Source organism: Varanus komodoensis, unplaced genomic scaffold (assembly GCF_004798865.1).
Source record: "Varanus komodoensis strain SLA01 unplaced genomic scaffold, ASM479886v1 scaffold5, whole genome shotgun sequence".
NCBI classification, from domain to species: domain Eukaryota; kingdom Metazoa; phylum Chordata; class Lepidosauria; order Squamata; family Varanidae; genus Varanus; species Varanus komodoensis.
Genome location: NW_025336087.1, coordinates 5,978,783 through 5,997,334, shown reverse-complemented (window position 1 = coordinate 5,997,334; position 18,552 = coordinate 5,978,783). Strand labels below are relative to the sequence as shown.

Genomic DNA, 18,552 nt, shown 5'->3' with positions numbered 1-18,552 from the left:
GGGGTGCTGTCCTTGCCCTGAACTGGAGCAAAACAGCCCCAGTCCAACAAGGGAGATCACATAAGATTGCTGCAGACCCAGGGCATGGTCTGAAGACAATATGGCATAGCAACCTTGCAGCAGCTATGGAGGGCTGAGTGTGGTCATTACCCAGACAGAACCTACCTGGGAACCTGAGGCTGCACCTTTGAGCTCCACTGTGAAAGACAAGTATTTGTATGGGTGTGGGGGGAGGTGCATGTACACGTGCATTGAGATAGAAAGGGTTGTATTCTCTATCTGATTTCTGCAAGAGGAAGGAAACTTCCATAAGGAGGAGGACTACACTCGTGAAAGGTTGCTTTTCTCAGTTCTTGAGGAGCTTGCCACCCACAGTGTATCGCACTCTGTTCTTCAGCTTTTTAAGCAGGCGAAGGGACTGCCATGGGAAGGAGGGGCAGGGCAGTCCATTTCCACTTGTACAGCTCTCCCTTCTCAATATACATCAGCCTCCACACTGTGATGTTCAGTCAGGATCCTTAATAATGATGGGAGATGCATCCCTATTCAGAGCCATTCATGGTCGAATATGACCAGCCATGCACATCTCGAAGTAGGTCTGAATCCGTGCCCTAATTTTAAAATGTAACTGTGTTTATTTAGTAATTTTTAAAACATCCTTTAATCTAAAATGCATTTCCAGTTAGTTAAAAATCTATTTTTGAAGGCAGTTTCTTCCCACATTCTGTACTCTATTTGTGTGCATGTATGTGAGTGCCCTAAAATGCAAGTTTGTAAGTCCTGGCAACTTTTGCAATCTCTGCTGTAGTCTGGAGTACCAGAAACATGGCTATCGTAATTGTAATCTCTTGTTCAAGACATCGGTCTTGCAGATGCAGGTGGAAGGACAACATCCCAAAGTTTGACTAGTGGAACCTTCATATCATTTTTGCTGAATAGTTTTCTGGCTGCAGAAGTGAAATGGAGTTACAATATCTCCAGTATTTCTAATGCTATAAACCACATAACTGAACTTGAATTTGGAACAGACACTCATGTTCTCTGTATTCTCAGAGTACATAAAGGGCAGGAGCTACCCATGGTAGCTCAAGCACAAACTCAGCTTAAATATAATGAAGTATCGCAGAACAGTGCTTAGAATATTATGCCCAAAGTCCATTAAGATAAAGGTTGGATCAAATTAATTCCATTACTTTGTGTTAAAGAGGTTAACAGTTCACTTTATAATTGTTCAATTTATTTGCAGTAATGGTGCCATTTTAATTATTTCCATAAGTCAGTGTTCTTGTTAAAATAATCAGGTTTCTTTCTTAAGAGTCTGAAACTGCACTCCTAAATATTCATTTTCACTCCTTTGTGATAACAAGAAAATGTGCTGATGTCTACTAATAGGGTTTTTTCATTTGTTTGTTTGGAATGTGCATGTCCAGTGGTGTCCGTTGGGCACTGGAACAAACTCTACTCTAGTTTCCCCTTTCTCCCAGCATTCCCCCGGATTGGTTCCATTCTGGAGGGTTGGGAGACACTTGGAGCAGATTTTGAGGGGGCTGCAGGCAGATGAAACACAGGGGAACTCCCAGGGCATGAGCGGAAGTCAGCTCACGTAACATTGGATTTCTCCAATTGCAAAATATTAGCTTTAAAAACAGATACAACATTATGCAATCCCATACCCACATACCTGGAAGTAAATCCAAATAGATGTTGTCTTTTTGTTTTGTCAAGCTAACACTAACAAATATTATTCATCTGGAATCCTAATAATATTTATAATGAGAAATAGTTACTTTATGACAGCCTTTCGATGTTATCTGTCACCTCATACAGGACAGTTTTGCAAATCATTTAGAAATCACTTTCATAAGGAGTAGTGCAATCCTATGCATTTTTGGTTAGAAGTCACTGAGTTTAATAGGACTTATTACCTGATAAATGGGTATTGCTGCCTTTGGCTGCAATCCTGTACACTCTAATCTGGGAAGGAGGCCTATTGAAAACAAAGGGACTTACTTCTGAGTAAACAGGTATAGGCTTGAGCTGTATGCATAATTCGTATAGAACCTGCAAAGCCTTTTCAGAGGGTCTCAGCTCTTTGTCTGGTGAGTGGTGGATATCTCTTCTATTACTCATCCTTCAACAATTCGCCAAGGTCCCAGTTTTTATCCCTTCTGTTAACTGTTTCTGTTAAAATCACAATAAAGCTACAGTAGAAAAATGGGTAAGTGTATAGTGGTGAATCAATTATGCACATTATCAAAAAAGTGGACTGTATTGTTGTTCATGCTAATAGAAATTGAGACCATCCAGGGATGCTGTGGAGTGGAAGATTCAAGAGAGATAAAAAATAATTCCTTCTTCATACAATGTGTAGTTAAACTGTGGAATTTACAGTGATAAGATGTGCGGAGAGCCATCAATAGGGGTAATTTCAAAAGAAGCTTAGACAAATCATGATGGTTGGTTCTGTCTTGAGGATCACAGAAGCCACACATCTTAATTAGGGCACATGAGTTTCTGGAGAACATGGGCAGAAGTACTATTAAATTCAGGTCCTGCTCGTTGGTTTTCAGAGGTATCAGGTAGACCTCTGGGAAACAAGACGCTGGGCTAGACAAGCCTTTGGACTGACTCAGTAAGACTCTTCTTACTCTCTTAGGTTTGGCTGCCAGCCTGCCCTTATCTTTAGACAGCTTTGTTTTAATATTTAAAGTTTTTTTTTCATGAGAAGAGAGCTTGAGATTCATAAGCGGTATTGAATTTATAGATAAAGTGGGATATACATTTTAATGTAAAATAATAGTTTATCCCTAAATTCCACTGAGAACAGTATTTCCAGGCCCAACAAAGCCAAAAGATCACCCTGACTGTTTTCACAAATAGATGATTTTAGCCTAAATGTTCCCCTTGTGCAATTATTTTTGTCACTATTTTGTTCATATTTAAAGTAGGATTTTCAGACTAACCATGGCTGCAATCCTAGAAAGCGATAGCATGGGTGGGGGAAGATGTGCACAGATCGTGATATATTTGGAAGGTTTTTAATGCAGCTCATCAGCTAGTGAACGCATAAGCTGCTTTCTTATTGAAAACCAGCTTATCTGTTCAGCTGGTGAGCAGCTGCAGTTAGAGCTTCCCAAATCCTTACATATCTGTGTGTAGCCTCCTTCACCTATGCTGTGGCTGTCTAGGATGGAAACTCACATGAACAGTTGGAATCAGCTTTTCCCTTACATGGGTTTGCTATAAATCAGTGGGGTGAGACTTGTAAGAAAGATGGGGGTAATCCGTCACTGATAATTTTTCTGTTCCCCCAGTAGCCAAACCTCTCTGGGTGCTTTTCAAAGGTTAATGCCTGAAAAGTGCAGTATGATCATATGAAACCATCAACATGCTAACATGTAAAAACAAATATAAACAATCAAAAGTACATACCCCAAGATATGGGGAAAAGCCTTATCATATGCTCCCAAATATCTGGGAGGTATAGCTGCCTGGATTTTGATAAATCCATTCTCTTTGTGTTTCACAGATGTTCAGGCATCATTTATTCCAGCCTCCACTCACTGATGGATCTGGATTTTTTTTCTAGGGGCAAATACCCTCCCAAAAGTGAAAAAGTGGTCAGTGGAATCTTGGAATAACCTAGTTGCTGTACTAGCCTCAGGTCAGGTTCGTAGAAATCCAAATTTATTTGGATATCTCGTGGATTTGCCTGACATTCCTCCTGGAAGTAGAGGAACCACTTAACCTGGTGCTGAAGAGATAACAACACTGGCACCAGGTGGGCATCACTGGGGGGACCATTCTACAAATAGGACACCACTGAGAAAGGCTCTTTTTCATTGCTTCCCCGAAACCTCCCTTGGAGGAGGCAGCAATATGACTGCAGTATTTTGGTGGTTCATACTGTGAGAGGCTTTTGTCTCTTTTACTGACCTTGCCATATAAAAATGTGCTGCATCCTAATCTTACATATAATTTATGAAGGTATTGTAATTTAACTCTAGCGTATGCACAAAAGGCCTTTAAACATAGATTCTCTGACCATTGTATTTACCTAATGCAGAGGCAAAAACAGCTATTATACAGGAAAGAGATTGTCTAGGTTGTTTCTTGCTTGGGCAGCATGGAACATTTCCATGAATTCACAGTATCCTAGTTTATAAGGAAAAAGGATATAATATTCCAAGTTTTAATTCTATGCAGTATGGAAGGGGGGAAATAATCTCAACGTGGAAAAAGGGTGTGAGCCTATATTTAACAATTGATCAAAAGCAGCGATGTATTTAACTGCTGTCAAACTGCAGTCCATTTAAATCACCTTTAATTGACCTTACGTTGTTTCTTGTGCAGCTATTTAAGATCTGCTCCTAACAGCAATGCCTTCTGGCTGTCAGCACAGAGACGGAGACTGAGACGCTCTCCCCCAAAACAGAGATCTGGTGTTTACATGTTACGCTAAACTGCAGTGGGTTGTTAATTGTGAGTGGTTGCAAGGATGGCTTAGCAACCCAAAGCAGTTTTCCTCTTGTGGGTTGCTTATCACAAACAAGTCACCCTGAGAACCCATGGCTCGTGGTAGGGTTGTTTGGCCGTTCTCGGGGTGGCTTTTTGTGACATCCAAACCCAACAGAGCAATTTTATTGTGGGTGGTCGGGAATGGCCAAAGTGCCAGCTGGCAAGAGAAGTAAAACCTCTTGCCACTCCTCACAGTTTTGCTAGTGCCAATGCTATTGTCACTTATATCTTGTCAATGCCCTCAGGATGTTTTTTTCCCCACTTAGATTTTAACGAAGAGACGCTGGAGACTGTTCCAAACATGCTCACAATTGTTTATTACTAATGTTATTTTTGGTCCTACACAAGTATTTTTCATCCTGCATTGCAACAGCAGGGGGTTGGACTCAATGGCCTTCATGGCCCCTCCAACTCTACTGTTCTATGATTCTAAGTGTGCAGGAGCAAATGTATACTGCTAGGAAATGTATGTAATTTATGTAGCTCTTTCAGAGCATGTACACAATGCCCCCGTCCCCCGTTTCACTGCTCTGCCTTGGAATTTGCACCATTTCCCCCTTCATCTTAGTACTTTGCCATGATATTTGCATATATGTAGTGATTCTGCTCATTGTACGCTTGGGTACATCTGAGAGCTAGCAAGGAAGAATTCTGGAGGGAAATGACAAGCGTGAAGTAGCCTTTTCCAAAGGAGGAGGAGGAGATGATGAATTTGACCACATTGTTTGCTAGCAAGGGAAGGGCTGAACTGAGAACTGGGGGTGAAATTGACAAGGGCACTGATAAGAAGGGAACCGTGACTACACTGGGGTCAATAGTGCACAGATGATCTTGTGGCCCTGCACAAATGTGTACAAGACCCCTAAAACACATTTTTTAGAAATGCCAAAGTGTCCCCCCATTCACAAGGGCCCAGACAATTATATGCATTTGGCAATTTGATGTGGGATGGGGGAATTTCCTCTGTGAGCTGCTCAGTGAAGCAATTGCAGAAAGGGTGCTGATGTAAAGAATGATGAAACACGAATTTCTGCTGTAAAGGCTTCTGGGATGTGAGCCAGCAGTAGCCTGGAGGACTGAGTGAGATGAAGGAGAAACAAGCCATGGAGAGCTGCTGAGCAGACATCCCTCTGTGGAAGTAACGGACAGGCAACCCACCCACCATGGCTTATTCTTAGGATAGCATGATGTGAGAACTTGCCCAGATATTGATGGTGTTAGGGTTGCCAGAAGTTCTGCTGAAGTGGTCAACAGTCCAAGCCTGGTTTAAAACCAAAGACTCCTAAGGCAGAGGAGCAGCAAGGTTCCTGAAGTTGCCCATCAGTAATTAGCACCTGGATAACAGACTGAGCAGGCAACAACTCACCTAACTCTTCTCTACTATGGTGAGCTATATAGTATTTGTTTAAATTACTGTTACTGTTTCTAAAGTTGCACTAACATAGTGTGCATATGCTATGTATATTGGTGCTGTGCGTGTGTTTAATGATGCATTTCCTCTTTTGGCAAGGTGCAAATGGGCATCTTGTTGAGGGTCAGCAGGATTGGGGGCAATGGTGGTGCAAGGGAACTTTAGGAGCAGCTTTCCAGAAGGTATAGAAATCCTGCAGTCAGATCAGCCAGATTTTCATTCATTGGCCATTGACTGGGCACCATACAAACTGAGCTTCAGAGGGCTAATTACCCACAATGGGGGTATTTATTTATTTATAACTTTTGTGTACTGTCCCCAACAAATGTTTTCATAGTATGTGGAGCAGGTCATAGTAAAGCAAGGCCCTTGTGTGTTGTCTAGTTAAACTCATTGACTGATAAGGCCAATTTAAAGGGCAACTGATTTATGATTCACGTGTGCCTGTGAAAATTTCTACACATGGTTTGCGTCAAGTAAGCAGTGTGCAAAAACCACAACTTCAGATATGACACATGCTTATCTGAAAGTTCCAGCTCTTTCTTAGAAATGGCAAAGTAATCCTGCAAGGGCATTTGTTTTTTCTCTCTCTCATTCAGAGGTCAGCCTGCTTGAAATGGGATTGGGAAAGAACCAACATTTAGTTTTAAGAAAAGGATTTCCTTAAAAAGACGATTTCTCAAGATTTATTCCTGATCCATTGACCAGCAGCTTAATTTCTGTTGTTGTTTGGTGTTGTGACATGAGCCAGAGACTTACCTGTCATGTAAAACAGGTCATTCGCAACTCTTGCTCTTTCTCAACTGTTGATCAGCTGGCTGTTTACATGAACCTTGTGGTGCTACCTCAACATTTATTAGCTTCAGGGCTGATTTCTTGAGGTAATAGGACAAGGAAATGTAGTGAAATGAACTAGTTGACTCAGAAATGTACTAGCCCCACGCAGCAATGAAATACATGACTAATCAATGTATGCAGTCTTATTTATTTTATTTATTTAGGAGACTTCTGTGCCGCCCCATTCGCCGAAGCCTCGGGGCAGCTCACATCCATAAGGTCTCTCAATGTGAAGTGGTAATCTTTATGACTGGCATGCGCCATAACCACAGGAGTGATCACATTATTCTGCCAAAGGGGGTTATAAAGAATTGACTCAATGTTGTATTGCAACTATGTGGACACTTAAAGGAAAGAGCAGAACCAAAAAAATACCTGAGATTAACAGGAATAATTGGGCCTGCATAGTACAGAGGTTGTTGGCTAACGTTACACCCTAGCAATGATAATATTCCACAATCAGGTTATTTGAAGGACATCCTGGTGGGTGGCAACTTTATTTCCTCTGTTCCCTCCCTGCTACGTGCTACGAAGTGTTGTGGAACAACAAACACGACTGTGCGATGCTTCGTGCTATCCTTCATGTGATGAGCAAACTCTTTGTTTTCCAGAGTGCTAAACCTGCTTCTTTTCTTTTTCTTTTTCCCCACACTGTGAAAATTGCCTCATGTTACGTAGCAGCCACAGAGCTCAGTGTAGCATGAATTGTTCTGCTTCCAGAATTGTTAAGCTGAGTAAATGGGGATGCAGCTATGTAATTTTAGACCCAGGACTGCAGTCTGTATTACTTCCCTTGTGAAGCACAATTAACAATATTCTCATTGCCCCTCTTCACTAGTCATTGCTTTTCAGCTGTGCTTTCCTGACATGCCAGGGCAATCCCACCTTCCCCCAGCCCCCCACACACAGACACAATCATGCACATGCACACACATGTTTTAAACAGGAATGAAAAAGGAGTTTATGTCCATTACCCTGAAGCTAAACACATTTTCTTGGGAATAAGCACCCTTTCTTGTAGCAAAGGATAAGGTATCCTTAAAGGAGAAATAATAGCATGAGTATATGTAACCATGTGTGTGTCTGTTTCTAAAATAAGAAGGGAGAAGGGCTGCCATGTCACAGAACAGCCACGTCCCAGGCTGGCATCAAGAGTGGCCCTGGCTGGATACCTGCCGAGGGCCTGCATCCTGGAAGAGAGGCACTGATAACAACCCTGTGGACTTGCTGCTGCTCTTCACCATTGCAAGCTGCTGCTTCATCTACCTCTCACTGTGGTTCGGGCAATAAAGCTGGTGAGAAAGAACAGCAGCAGGTGCCCCTGCCTAATTGCTTCCTGGCTCTCTGTCTTTCCAGTGAGCGAGTGGCAGCAATGATAAGAAAGTGGACAGGGGCAGTGACGGCAGCAGCTGGTGCCAGTGGTGGAGAGAAGGTATCACTAAGGAAGGGGGCCCATGGAAGGGGTCTTGGCCTAGTCAAATACCTGGAGCAAGTATTTTTGTTTTCAGTCACACTTTCTTTTTTTTCTATTTTTTAGTTTAGTTTGTAATGTTCAATTTTAGATATTTTAATAATTGTAGTGTTAATATTGTATTTCAACATTTTATATTATGCAAGACATCCTGAGCACTTCTGCGGAAGGACGGGATATAAATAAAACAAATAAAGTATTCCAAACATGAATCCCTAAGATTAATCAAGAGGTACAAAAGGGTAGGCTTTTTTTTACCTTTCCACAGTCTGGAGTCTTAAAATCTGCTTTAAGAGAGTCTCTTCCAACTGGAATCCCACATTATTATCCCACATTAGAATCTCACATGTGGAAGAATAATTCCGGATCTATCTGCAATGTGCAATTGTACCTGTTAAAAACAAATTCAGATGCCAGTCCTTATACAACCAAAATGTCACTGTACGTGCCCAAGAGGGAGTATCAGCAGGTTTGCCAAATGGGAGACAAAAAGGAAGAAGGCAAAGAAGAACAAGATAAAGAAGCAGCAGCAGCAAAACTAAAGATGGGGAAATCTTAAATAGCTGAATTAAGAAAGAGTATGCTGGCTTACTGTCTAGGTAGAAGGTAGAAAACCAGAAAGATGGAGGGATGGGGAATTAAAGAGAATATCCTGGGAGAGGACATGAATAGGAACACACTTGGACCCAGCTCATTTTAAGTTTATTGGTAAAACTACCTTTTACTATACCATTCATATCCTTGGCTCATGAAATTCATGTTTTGTCCTCTGTATGTCTGTTAAAAAATATGTTGTATACAATAATAGACCCAGACAGGACGCAAATCTTCAGCAGTTAGTCCTGTTGCCCTTGATGCTGTTACAGTTTCTTCTGAACAGAACAAGGCTATTTCAACATGCGGTTTTGAGGCCATCTGCAGAACTTAAGGTGATGTGTCAAGGGAATTTAACAGATCACCACAAGCAGATAATGGCAGTGTCTGGGCTTTTGTAGGCTTGGCTGGTGTGGTAGAACTTTGAAGAAAGACTCAAGGAACAGACAGATCTCATTGGAAGAGACCCATTTCCAAGTTTAAGTGCTGGAAATGTGTTTTTTGCTATATTGGACTTTCAGGTTATCCAGAATTGTCCTATAAAAATAATCCCCCCATGCCCTCCTTGTTTTTATTCTTTACCCATCATCTTCCCTGCCAGTTATCCTTAAGCCAGGCTGTTGGGCATCATTCAGCCTGAGAGCCAAAGTCAATTTTGGAGAAGGTCTTGGGGTCCACATTCTAGTAGTGGGTAGGGCTAAATGCAAAAGGAGCAGAGCAAAAATTCCAAAAATACCAGCATATTTGAGCTGAACACTCTTCCAGCCAGTAACTAAGTCCTGGGAGAAGCAATTCACTGCAGCCCTTTAGAATATGAATGCAGCATCTGTGCAAAAGCCAAGAAACCATCAAACAATTGGCGGTCAGGGTAAAGGGAGCATGGCCAAGAAAAAGGGACGTGGTGATCTGGGGAACCCTGGAAGGCTGGATTTGGACACCAGATGGGCCAAATTTGACCTTCCAAACCTGAGGTCATACAACACTGTCCTAGGCTCTCCTAGTTCCTTCCTAATCTGGAATGCAAAGTTTGGCTCTTGTTAGCTTTCTGGGATCCAGCCTGGTAGACTGAAACTGCACTGATTCTCAACTGAACCAAATGTAGCTGGACTGGAACTCTTCAGAAAGTTGGCTTGCACCTCTCGGTACCTTATTGCCTTTGTTATCATTCCCTTTTTCTACGAATCAGATGTAGTTCTAGTGATCTGCAGCTGAGAAATTGCAATGTCCAATTCGCAATTCCTACTGTTCCTTGAGAAAGCTGTGGCAGTTAAATGTTTGAAAACATATATTTCTAGTTGATGCTCCCTCAGAGTTGCTGCTTAGAATCAGCAAGGGCAGCAGACTATGGAAAAATAAAGCTTATGCTCATAGCTTTCCGCTTTACCCAGTTTGCTGAAATGCTGGGAAATGCTATAGCCAGTGGAAACACAGGCAGCTGGAGGAAGGGAGGGAAGGAAGGAAGGAGATAGACGAAAGGCACCTCAAACAGTGAATCCTTGTTGAGGCTGAAGGTGCTTTCCAGTTCCAGGTGAATGCTTGATCACAACAATATGTCAACATGGGTAATGGAGTGACTCATTATGCCTTCAGAGTGTCTGAAAGCCAAAGTTCACATGCTGGATTCTTGCAGATTCCAAATATCCTCATGTGCATGTCTAGCCCAAAGCAGTCATAGTTGCAATGTTTACTTCGTACCTTGTTTCCTGGAGAGATTTCCAGTAGACTGATCCAGTCGTTTCCCAGCCCTCCCACTCTATTCTACTGGTGTGCATTTGCATGCACTCACAGAGCTTATGTTGGTTCCAGTGGTAGCTGTTAAGCTTGAATGCTGTGGGGAAGGGGTGACTGGGGGGCGGGGGGGATCACAATGCTGGGAAGGGAATGTTAGGCTGTCCCTCCCTTGCAGGCCCATCAGCTGTGATTAGGCTTGAAAAAGGTTTCCATTGCACTGATGGGGCTTTTTAAAAGCTGCATTGCTGCAGAGCAGGGGTGTGTTGGGGGGATGTCATGGTATTGGGGAAAGTCATCCCCCCAGCAGCCACCCTTGCTTAAAAAAATAAAAAAATACTCCCCCTTCCTGCAATAAGGCCTTTAAAGGCCTCCATGGGTGCCGGCAGAGGCTTTAAAGAAGTTTTAAAGCCACTTGGATTGGGGTGCAGGGAAATTCTCTGAGGCAAATCAGGGAAGCTGGCAGGCCAGACAAGGACCTCCCATGGGCCACATTTCTCCATCCCTGTGTTAGCACAAGGCGTGCTTGCAGATGGCATACATGTTAGCACACCTGGGGATAAAAACTGCAGCTGGTTTCAGTCACCTGAGAGTAAGCAACACTTGACTGAGTAATCACCATTCAACCTGCCCTGGAATGGCTGCTGAAGGCACTCACTTCCAGGTAGTGAAACTCCCACCACTTGTATAGGTCTTAAAGGTCTGTGATGCAATTAAAATCATGTCACTTGATATCAAAAGTGGGCAGTGCGTAATATACTAGCCTTTTGCCTTTTCCATTAGCTCAGTTTCTGAGAGTTTGACAACTATCATGAGACTTGCAATCTGTTATTTGGGCTTGAAATGTAGTGTGAAAGTAGATCTGGCATTTGCAAGATAGGAGGTGTGTTAAAATCAGTGTCAGCTCCAGATTTCTGAGGGTCCTTGGGCAACCTCTGCCAAATGGGTCCCCTCTCCCGGTGGCTGATGAGGATGGTGCAACAGCCCACCGTGGCTTAAGTTACTTGTGGGGCTGTTGAGTTGTGCTGGTGCATGAAGTTTCCACTGAACCGTGGCTTGTGTCATGGGCGCCTGGGTAGCATGGCTTTTTTGGGAAGAAGCAGCAACCCCTCATTGTTTATTTGAGGGTGGTGCCCATTCCAAAAAGCCATACCACCGAGGTACACATAACACTGCAAGCCACAGTAAGCCAGGTGCCTGCAGTTAATATGCGCAAACATGCTTGTGGGCAGCCGGAGTGATGCAAAGTCAGCTACGGTGGGCTGCCATGCCATGCAAACTGGCTCAGTGAATCAGTCTTCTGGCTGCCATTACCAGCAGCTACTATTGCTCCTGTCAGGGTCTCTTTACTAATGGCGAGAATGAATTACCAGGAGTCGCAGGGAAGAATGAATTGCCTTGAACCCCAGTGTTTTTACTGGTGAGATCACCCAGGCCCCCTGCAGTTACTTACAGCAGCATGCTACCAGGTAGCGATCTGCACCACCAACTACAAGCTTTTAGAACATATACAGAGTATTTTATAGATTCTGAGTCACATGGGCCCATCAGTTGGGCAGTTGATGGCAAAATAAGGTGCATACAGTCAGAAGAAGGTGAGAGGTCTGCAGAGGGGGCTCAATACAGTGGCACTTGATTGCAGGGTATTAACATAAGGATGGAGGGATGTCTTGGCATGCAAATGAGGGTGATTGCAATGCTGTTAGCCGGGCAGCCTGATCAGTTCTTACTGATCAGCAAGGCAATAGCCCTGGCAGCTTCTTGGGGAAGTCATCAAGTCCCACTTTTTAAAGTAACGGCAAATGTGAAATAGTAACCTGGCCTGGAACTTTTGGGTGCTTCCTGGGAAAGAGGTGCAGGCAATCTATAACTCAGAGACACATAAGCAACCCTTTTCTGTCAGGATTTATCTGAATTTTCCCAGCACTCCTCACCCTCTTTCTTAACATTGCTGCCACTGGCTCATTTAAGGGGGATGTCATAGATAGGACATTTCGGAAGGTTTCCATTCATAGAGTCAGTGTAAGTAGAAGATGGCTTGATGACACATAACTACAACTTATAGTGGCATTCATGGGCCAGGCTGCCTATGAATAATTTTTGAGGGACCAGGAGCAAAAATACATATGAAAATGGACTACACAAGTATGTAGCCAAGTCTCTCCCTTCAAAATCAACAGGTGTCATTATTTAAAATAACAATAAATGGCTTGCTTTTTGACAGTTCTGTTGGCATTAAAAAGAGCTTTGCAGAAGGAGAGAGGTCTGGCAGCATTCAACTTTCTCCACTTCTAGCAGTAGTTAGTATAGATAATGAAAGTGACTTGGACAGAAACCTGAGGTGCTGGAACTTCCCAGTTAGGAATCTTTCCCCTAACCCCAAATGTCTAGGAGCTGGTTGTGGCTACTCCATGCTGAGGAAAAGGCTCACTGTACGCCCAGAGTTTTGAACCTCAGATTCCTGGAACAGTCCCACCCATCTAGGGTTCCAGTCTGAACCCAGGGCCAGGCCTCCTTCCACTGCCATCCTTTTCACCCTTTCCCACCCCACTGGCAATAGTTAGATGGTTTCCCAGCTTTCACATGGTGTCCCGTCCCCTTTCTGAATGAGTGAAATGCCTTGCCTAAGGCTTAGTGATGGCAGGAAGAGCTCTAAGCTAAAATACACTGGCTTTTCTGGCACCATCCTCAAGAGTTTCTCTGAAATTGAATGTGGCTCTTGGCTGAAAGAGGCTCAACACCTCTGCTGTACATGCCATTTTTTATGGTCACTGTATTTTCTTGGGTTAAGCACTGGCATGGAGAATAAGACCTGGGATTTGGCCATCCTGGATCAGGTTTAGTCCTGTCCCCAAGGTCTTCCTCCTTCAGTTACCACATTGAGAGGCTTATTGGGCAGGGGAGGTGGAGAGTCAAATAAAACCCAATTGATATTGCGTCTCTGAGGGAAAGTTTTGGAAGAGATTTTTTGCTCATCTCCCAAAGCAAACTGTGTGATGAACACGTCATTCATATACCTTCCATCAGGGATTTGGTCTAAAGTAAATATACTGCAATATTTGGAAATGCTTTTCCTGCTGAACCTTTGGCTAGGCTGCACTGAAATTGACTGTGCAAAAATTTTCTGTAATTCTCAGGATGTATCATAATTTATCTAAAGAAAAATATAGAATAAGGTGTAAAGAAAGCCCAAGTGGGCTACTATCCAGATGAAAAGAGAAATATGAAAGAGACCTAGGTCCAAATCCTTATGCTTCACTGCAAAGCCATTTGCGTGAGCACAGATCCCAATGTGAAATGTGAGAATAACAGTTCTCCTTCCAAGAGTTGTCTTGAAGCCCAAAGTGATTATAATCACAATCCAGCCAAAGTTATGCATAAATTGATCAGATAGATTTCAAGGGAGATTTAATGATGTGCTTAACTGCCTTCCCAGCTGAAGTCAACAGGGGCGCAAAATAGTCATCCTTGGCTGGATTGTATTGCATGATAGTAAAATACTGTGCCTATTATAGTTGCAATCCTGTGTCTGTTTAGACAGGGAAAAAACCCTACAGCTCACAGTATGCCACAGCCAGCATGCCCATGGCTGGCTGGAGAATGTGAGGACTTTATATCCAAATGTGCATAAGATTGTACTTGACGTGTGCTAAATAGAACACTTAAGAATCCAGCATATAGTCACCTGATCAGTGAAGGAATACTTCACAGCTGATGGGCAGGTAGAACACTAGGTAGAGGGAGAAGACAGTGATCCCACAAATGACATTATTACATTTTGCAAGCAGTCCTCAATTATCTAATCCCAGGACCACAAAGCACTGATCTTTCCTGGCACTTTACAGATGAGAAATAATATCTTTTAAACCATTGTCTTTGAAAACCACAGGCAGAATCTTCATCAGGCCCTTAAGCATGTGCTGATCTAAGTGGTGCCAGAGGAGGGATGGGATGAATAAGAATGTAGGAAAAGCCATGCTGGATCAGACCAATGCTCCATCTAGTCCAGCATTCTGCACACATGGCAGCAAACCAGCTGCCCACAACAGAATGGCCCCACTACACCTCCTAAATCTCTTCCTTACAGCTGCCCGTGGAATGCATAAAAATGCTGTAAAGGTTTGCCTGTATCAGCTTTCAGCCCATGGCGAATCAGTCCCATGCATCGGTTGCTCAACACAGTAAGATTTTTGGCAGACCATCAGAACTGGCATCCTGTGGGAAGTGGCTGCTGGAGAAAAATGACTGACTTTCTAGCTCAGGAGGGGGTGTGGACAGAAGTAGTCACCATGTGCAGGCTTTGCACATGGCCACAGTGTGCCCAGAGTATCCTGTGAATGGTTTCTTTCTCTGTAGCCCATGTGTGTGTCTGGTGAGCTGTTTCCAGGGGTAGCTATGTTAGTCTGTTGCGGCAAAAAGAGCAGAGTCTTGTGGCATCTAACCAACTGAATTTTTGAATATATGTTCATGGTCTTTATAGCCCACTTTATCAGGTGCATGGAATATTATTGAGAATTTCAGGTTTTGGCACAATGTACATTATTGTCAACAATTCTTCCCCCATGTCTAATGTAGTACATAAAAACAAAAACTTTTCCTAACATTCCGTATCTGATGAAGCAGCCAATAGTTTGTGAAAGTGAATGCCAGAATCAGGTTGACAGCCAAGAGACTTCGATGTTTATGGTGAACTAGTAGTCCAAATGTAGAATACCACAAACACAGCTGCTTTGCCATGGTCCCCACCCCTCTCACCCTGGCCAGCTTGGTGAGAAAAGGAAAAGCCCAGTGGCCACATCAGGGTAAAAGTCAGGGCAGAAGTCCAGGTGCCAGGTCAGCACAGCTAGCAACAGGAGGGCCCCCAAATGCACAAGGCATGGCTTATCACATTTTATCATACACACAGGAGAAATAATAGAGAAAGCCATCTAAGGAAGGGTTCGAGGTAGGGATGGCGAAGTAAGACCATTAAGTCCTGAGGCTAAAATTGCCCCGCAGCACCCCTCCAGTGCAGAAGGACTGTGCCGATGAGGGGCCAAACTTTCTTGAGTTGTTTGGCCCATCAGCTCTGGGCACCCTCCGCAAGTTTCCTGCCAAGCGCGCTACATCCCTGGGCCTTCTTGTTTGTGTCTCTCCTCCTCGACGCCCTGGACAGCAGCAGCCGCGCTGGCCTGCATGATGGCTCGTGGTTATATAAGGCACTCACTGTCTGAAGCTGGGGGTGGAGAAGGGGATTTCTTGGCCACGTCACGACCCTCTCCCGGGTTGGCCCGCGCAGGTGGCCATGGCCTGTGCGAAGCGAGCCGCGTGGGGCTCCACGTGTGCGCTGGAGCGGAGCCTAGCCGTCCCACAAGGGGAACAGAACGGGGCGCGGGGGGGCACAGCGCAAGTCGCCGAGTTTTTGCTTTCTTCCCTCCCTCCCGCTCCACGCCACGCATCCTTTTACTGCAGCCGCAAACACGCACCCCCCTCCCACTGTTTAAAACTGGCGGCGGCGGCTGTTCAAAGACAGAAGCGCTGGGGCGCTTTTCTCTCTGGCCATGAGACAAAGTGCAGGAAGGATCGCTTTAAGGGTTGAAAGGCGCAAAGGCTCCCCCGCGGGGAAGGAAGGAAAAAGAGAACGGGAGGATTGAGGGAACAGACGGGCTTCCCTTAGAGGGCAGCCAAAGCCGAGTGGTGCTCTCCCCCCCCCCCCCGCGCGGTTTCTCCTGCGCAAAGAGGAGAAGTTGAGCAAACAGGAAACGTGGTGGCCGCACACATGGCGGCGGCGGCGGCGGCGGCGGCGGCTGTAGCCGCCCCACCGTCCTGATTCATTGGAGCTTGACGCTCACCCCCCGGGGGGAGCGGGGGGAGGAGGTGTTGCCTGCCCGTCTCCAGTCCGGGGAACGGAAAGCGCTTGGCTGCGTGTCTCCCAAAGTCCCTCGCTTGCCAGAGAGAGCAGCCACAGAGACGCAGCTCTTTGCGCCGGCTTGCCGTCGCCGCCTCCTCAGCCAGCCAGCCACCATGCGCTCTAAAAGCTGAGGGACTCCGCGCCGCGAGAGGACCCGGCGCGCGTCTCCGGTTTCTCTGCTCGGCGCCCCTTCGGCAAGCGCCACCGAAACAAGCGCTTCTCCGCCCGCCAAGTGTCTTTGCTTCGGCTTGATAAGGAAAGGCTGGAGAGACTTTTGTTTCTTCGTGGTCGCCGCCTGAGACCAAAGCCCGCCTTTCTCCACCATTGCTTGGCCTCAACAATATGAAGGAGCAGCACTCATGTGTGGGCACTGGGCATCTCCCCATGGCTGGGTATGGCACGATGGACCCGCTGGAGCTTGCTGTTAGCCCCGTGAAACGCTTGCGAACTGAGTACGCCTTTCCCTATCTCTTCGCAGAGGAGGCCTACCAAAAACTGGCCAGCGAGACCCTGGAGGAGCTGGACTGGTGCCTGGACCAGCTGGAAACCTTGCAGACCAGGCACTCCGTCAGTGAAATGGCCTCGAACAAGGTAGGACCACCCCCCACCCTTACACTTTCCACCGATCCCTTCCCGCCTTCTTCATGTGCTCCGTTGCCTCCCCACTAAGACCTGGCTACTTCAGAACGCATGTGCCAGAGGGGCATCAGCAGCCTTTCCCGACGTCTCGTCTTCCAGATACGCTGGACCGCAACTCCCATCGTTCCTAGCCTTCCGCCTTGCTGGCTAGGGGATGATGGGGGTTGTAATCCAATGTTTCTGAAGGGTGCCAAGCTGGGGAAGACTACCGTCGTCAGGGGCTGCAGTTCAGCCAGTCAGCTTCTGAGGAAACTTGTTGCCTCCCCGTTTGGGAAACTCGGCAATTCTCTATAATGTTTGCAGACTTTAAACATGCATGCAGTGTGGTATTGTTATGTTGTCTCTCTTGAGGTATTATCTAACTCCAGTGCATGAGGTCCAAGTAAGCTCTTTAAACCTGCCATCCAGGGAGTTCCTCTCCTTGATCTCGGTGGTGGAATTTACTTGCCAGTAAAAGTTGCAAAGGATTGGGCTAAAAATCTACTATGTGCCTTCTGTATGTGTTTAATCGCATCGTACCGTTCCTGTGCACGGTGGTTGAGAAGTAAAAAAGACCTGCACAGAACTGCAAAATTTAGCTGTGATCTCGAAAGGTTTAAGGCTTCTTTAATAAAACCGTAGTTGTGGATGAATTAGAGGGCAAATGTGAAAAGTAGCACAGACATTTGAGAAGTGATTTTGCTTTTGCTTATAAAACAGGAAGAAGGAGGAGGTGCGACTGGCTTGATAGGGGTTCAAAAGAGTGGGTTTAGTTTGAGGTTCAAAGCTTTTGAAGCCATGTAAAAGTTGCTCCTAAGAGTGCTGCCGTTTTAAAATCAAGATGGGAAAAGATGGTGCATGTGCTCAACAGCCGTAAACATGAACTAAAAAGGTTATACGTGATGTGGTTTGAGCTTGGTATAAATCCCCTGGAACAGAGAAAAGCAAGAAAGGCCATGTGTAGGGTGGAAACAGATAGGTGTTCATGTTATGTATAAGTGCTACATATATGCAACGGTAGACAAAATAAAGATGCTGCTATTCGCATTTAAGAGAGGGAATGGCAATCATATTGATCTAGAAAAAAAATTCACTGCTTTCATTGGACGTTTTTCCCCTTACCTAAACATTAAGCTTGCAATGCTAGTTTTTATCATATTTCTGTAGTCCTGAAGATGAAATAGTGACACATGTCCCCAGTTTGAACATACAGTAATAAAAGCAGAAAAGTTTTCCTGCATGTCTCTCAGTGCAGTTCTGTAACATTCAAATACATGTGGATTTCACCAAGAAGAGTGTTTTTCTATGTTTATACTGTGATGCTCTTTTTAGGTAGTCCGTGTTGAGCTATGATTCCATAGTTTCATGACTTGTCTCTAGATGAAGTCTTGTCTACATAAAAACAGACTGAAACTAGTGGGTACCCCTCAGCAATACTCACAAGCATCTTGAGCTCATAAACTGAAGGACCAAGACATAGGAGTC

At 44.8% G+C, this 18,552-nt stretch overlaps 1 protein-coding gene across 10 annotated transcripts in view; it reads left to right on the top strand.

The window, feature by feature from the left end:
- PDE4D (phosphodiesterase 4D) overlaps window positions 1-18,552 on the top strand; it is a 666,530-nt gene that overhangs the window by 581,153 nt on the left and 66,825 nt on the right. For 9 of the 10 annotated variants that reach the window (XM_044446038.1, XM_044446041.1, XM_044446039.1 and 6 more), the window contains one exon: window positions 16,928-17,040. In XM_044446038.1, the coding sequence (XP_044301973.1) occupies window positions 16,928-17,040 (113 nt within the window). Of the gene's footprint in view, window positions 1-16,440; window positions 16,842-16,927; window positions 17,041-18,552 lie in introns of those variants that run through there. The other variant, XM_044446047.1, reaches the window with a different exon arrangement.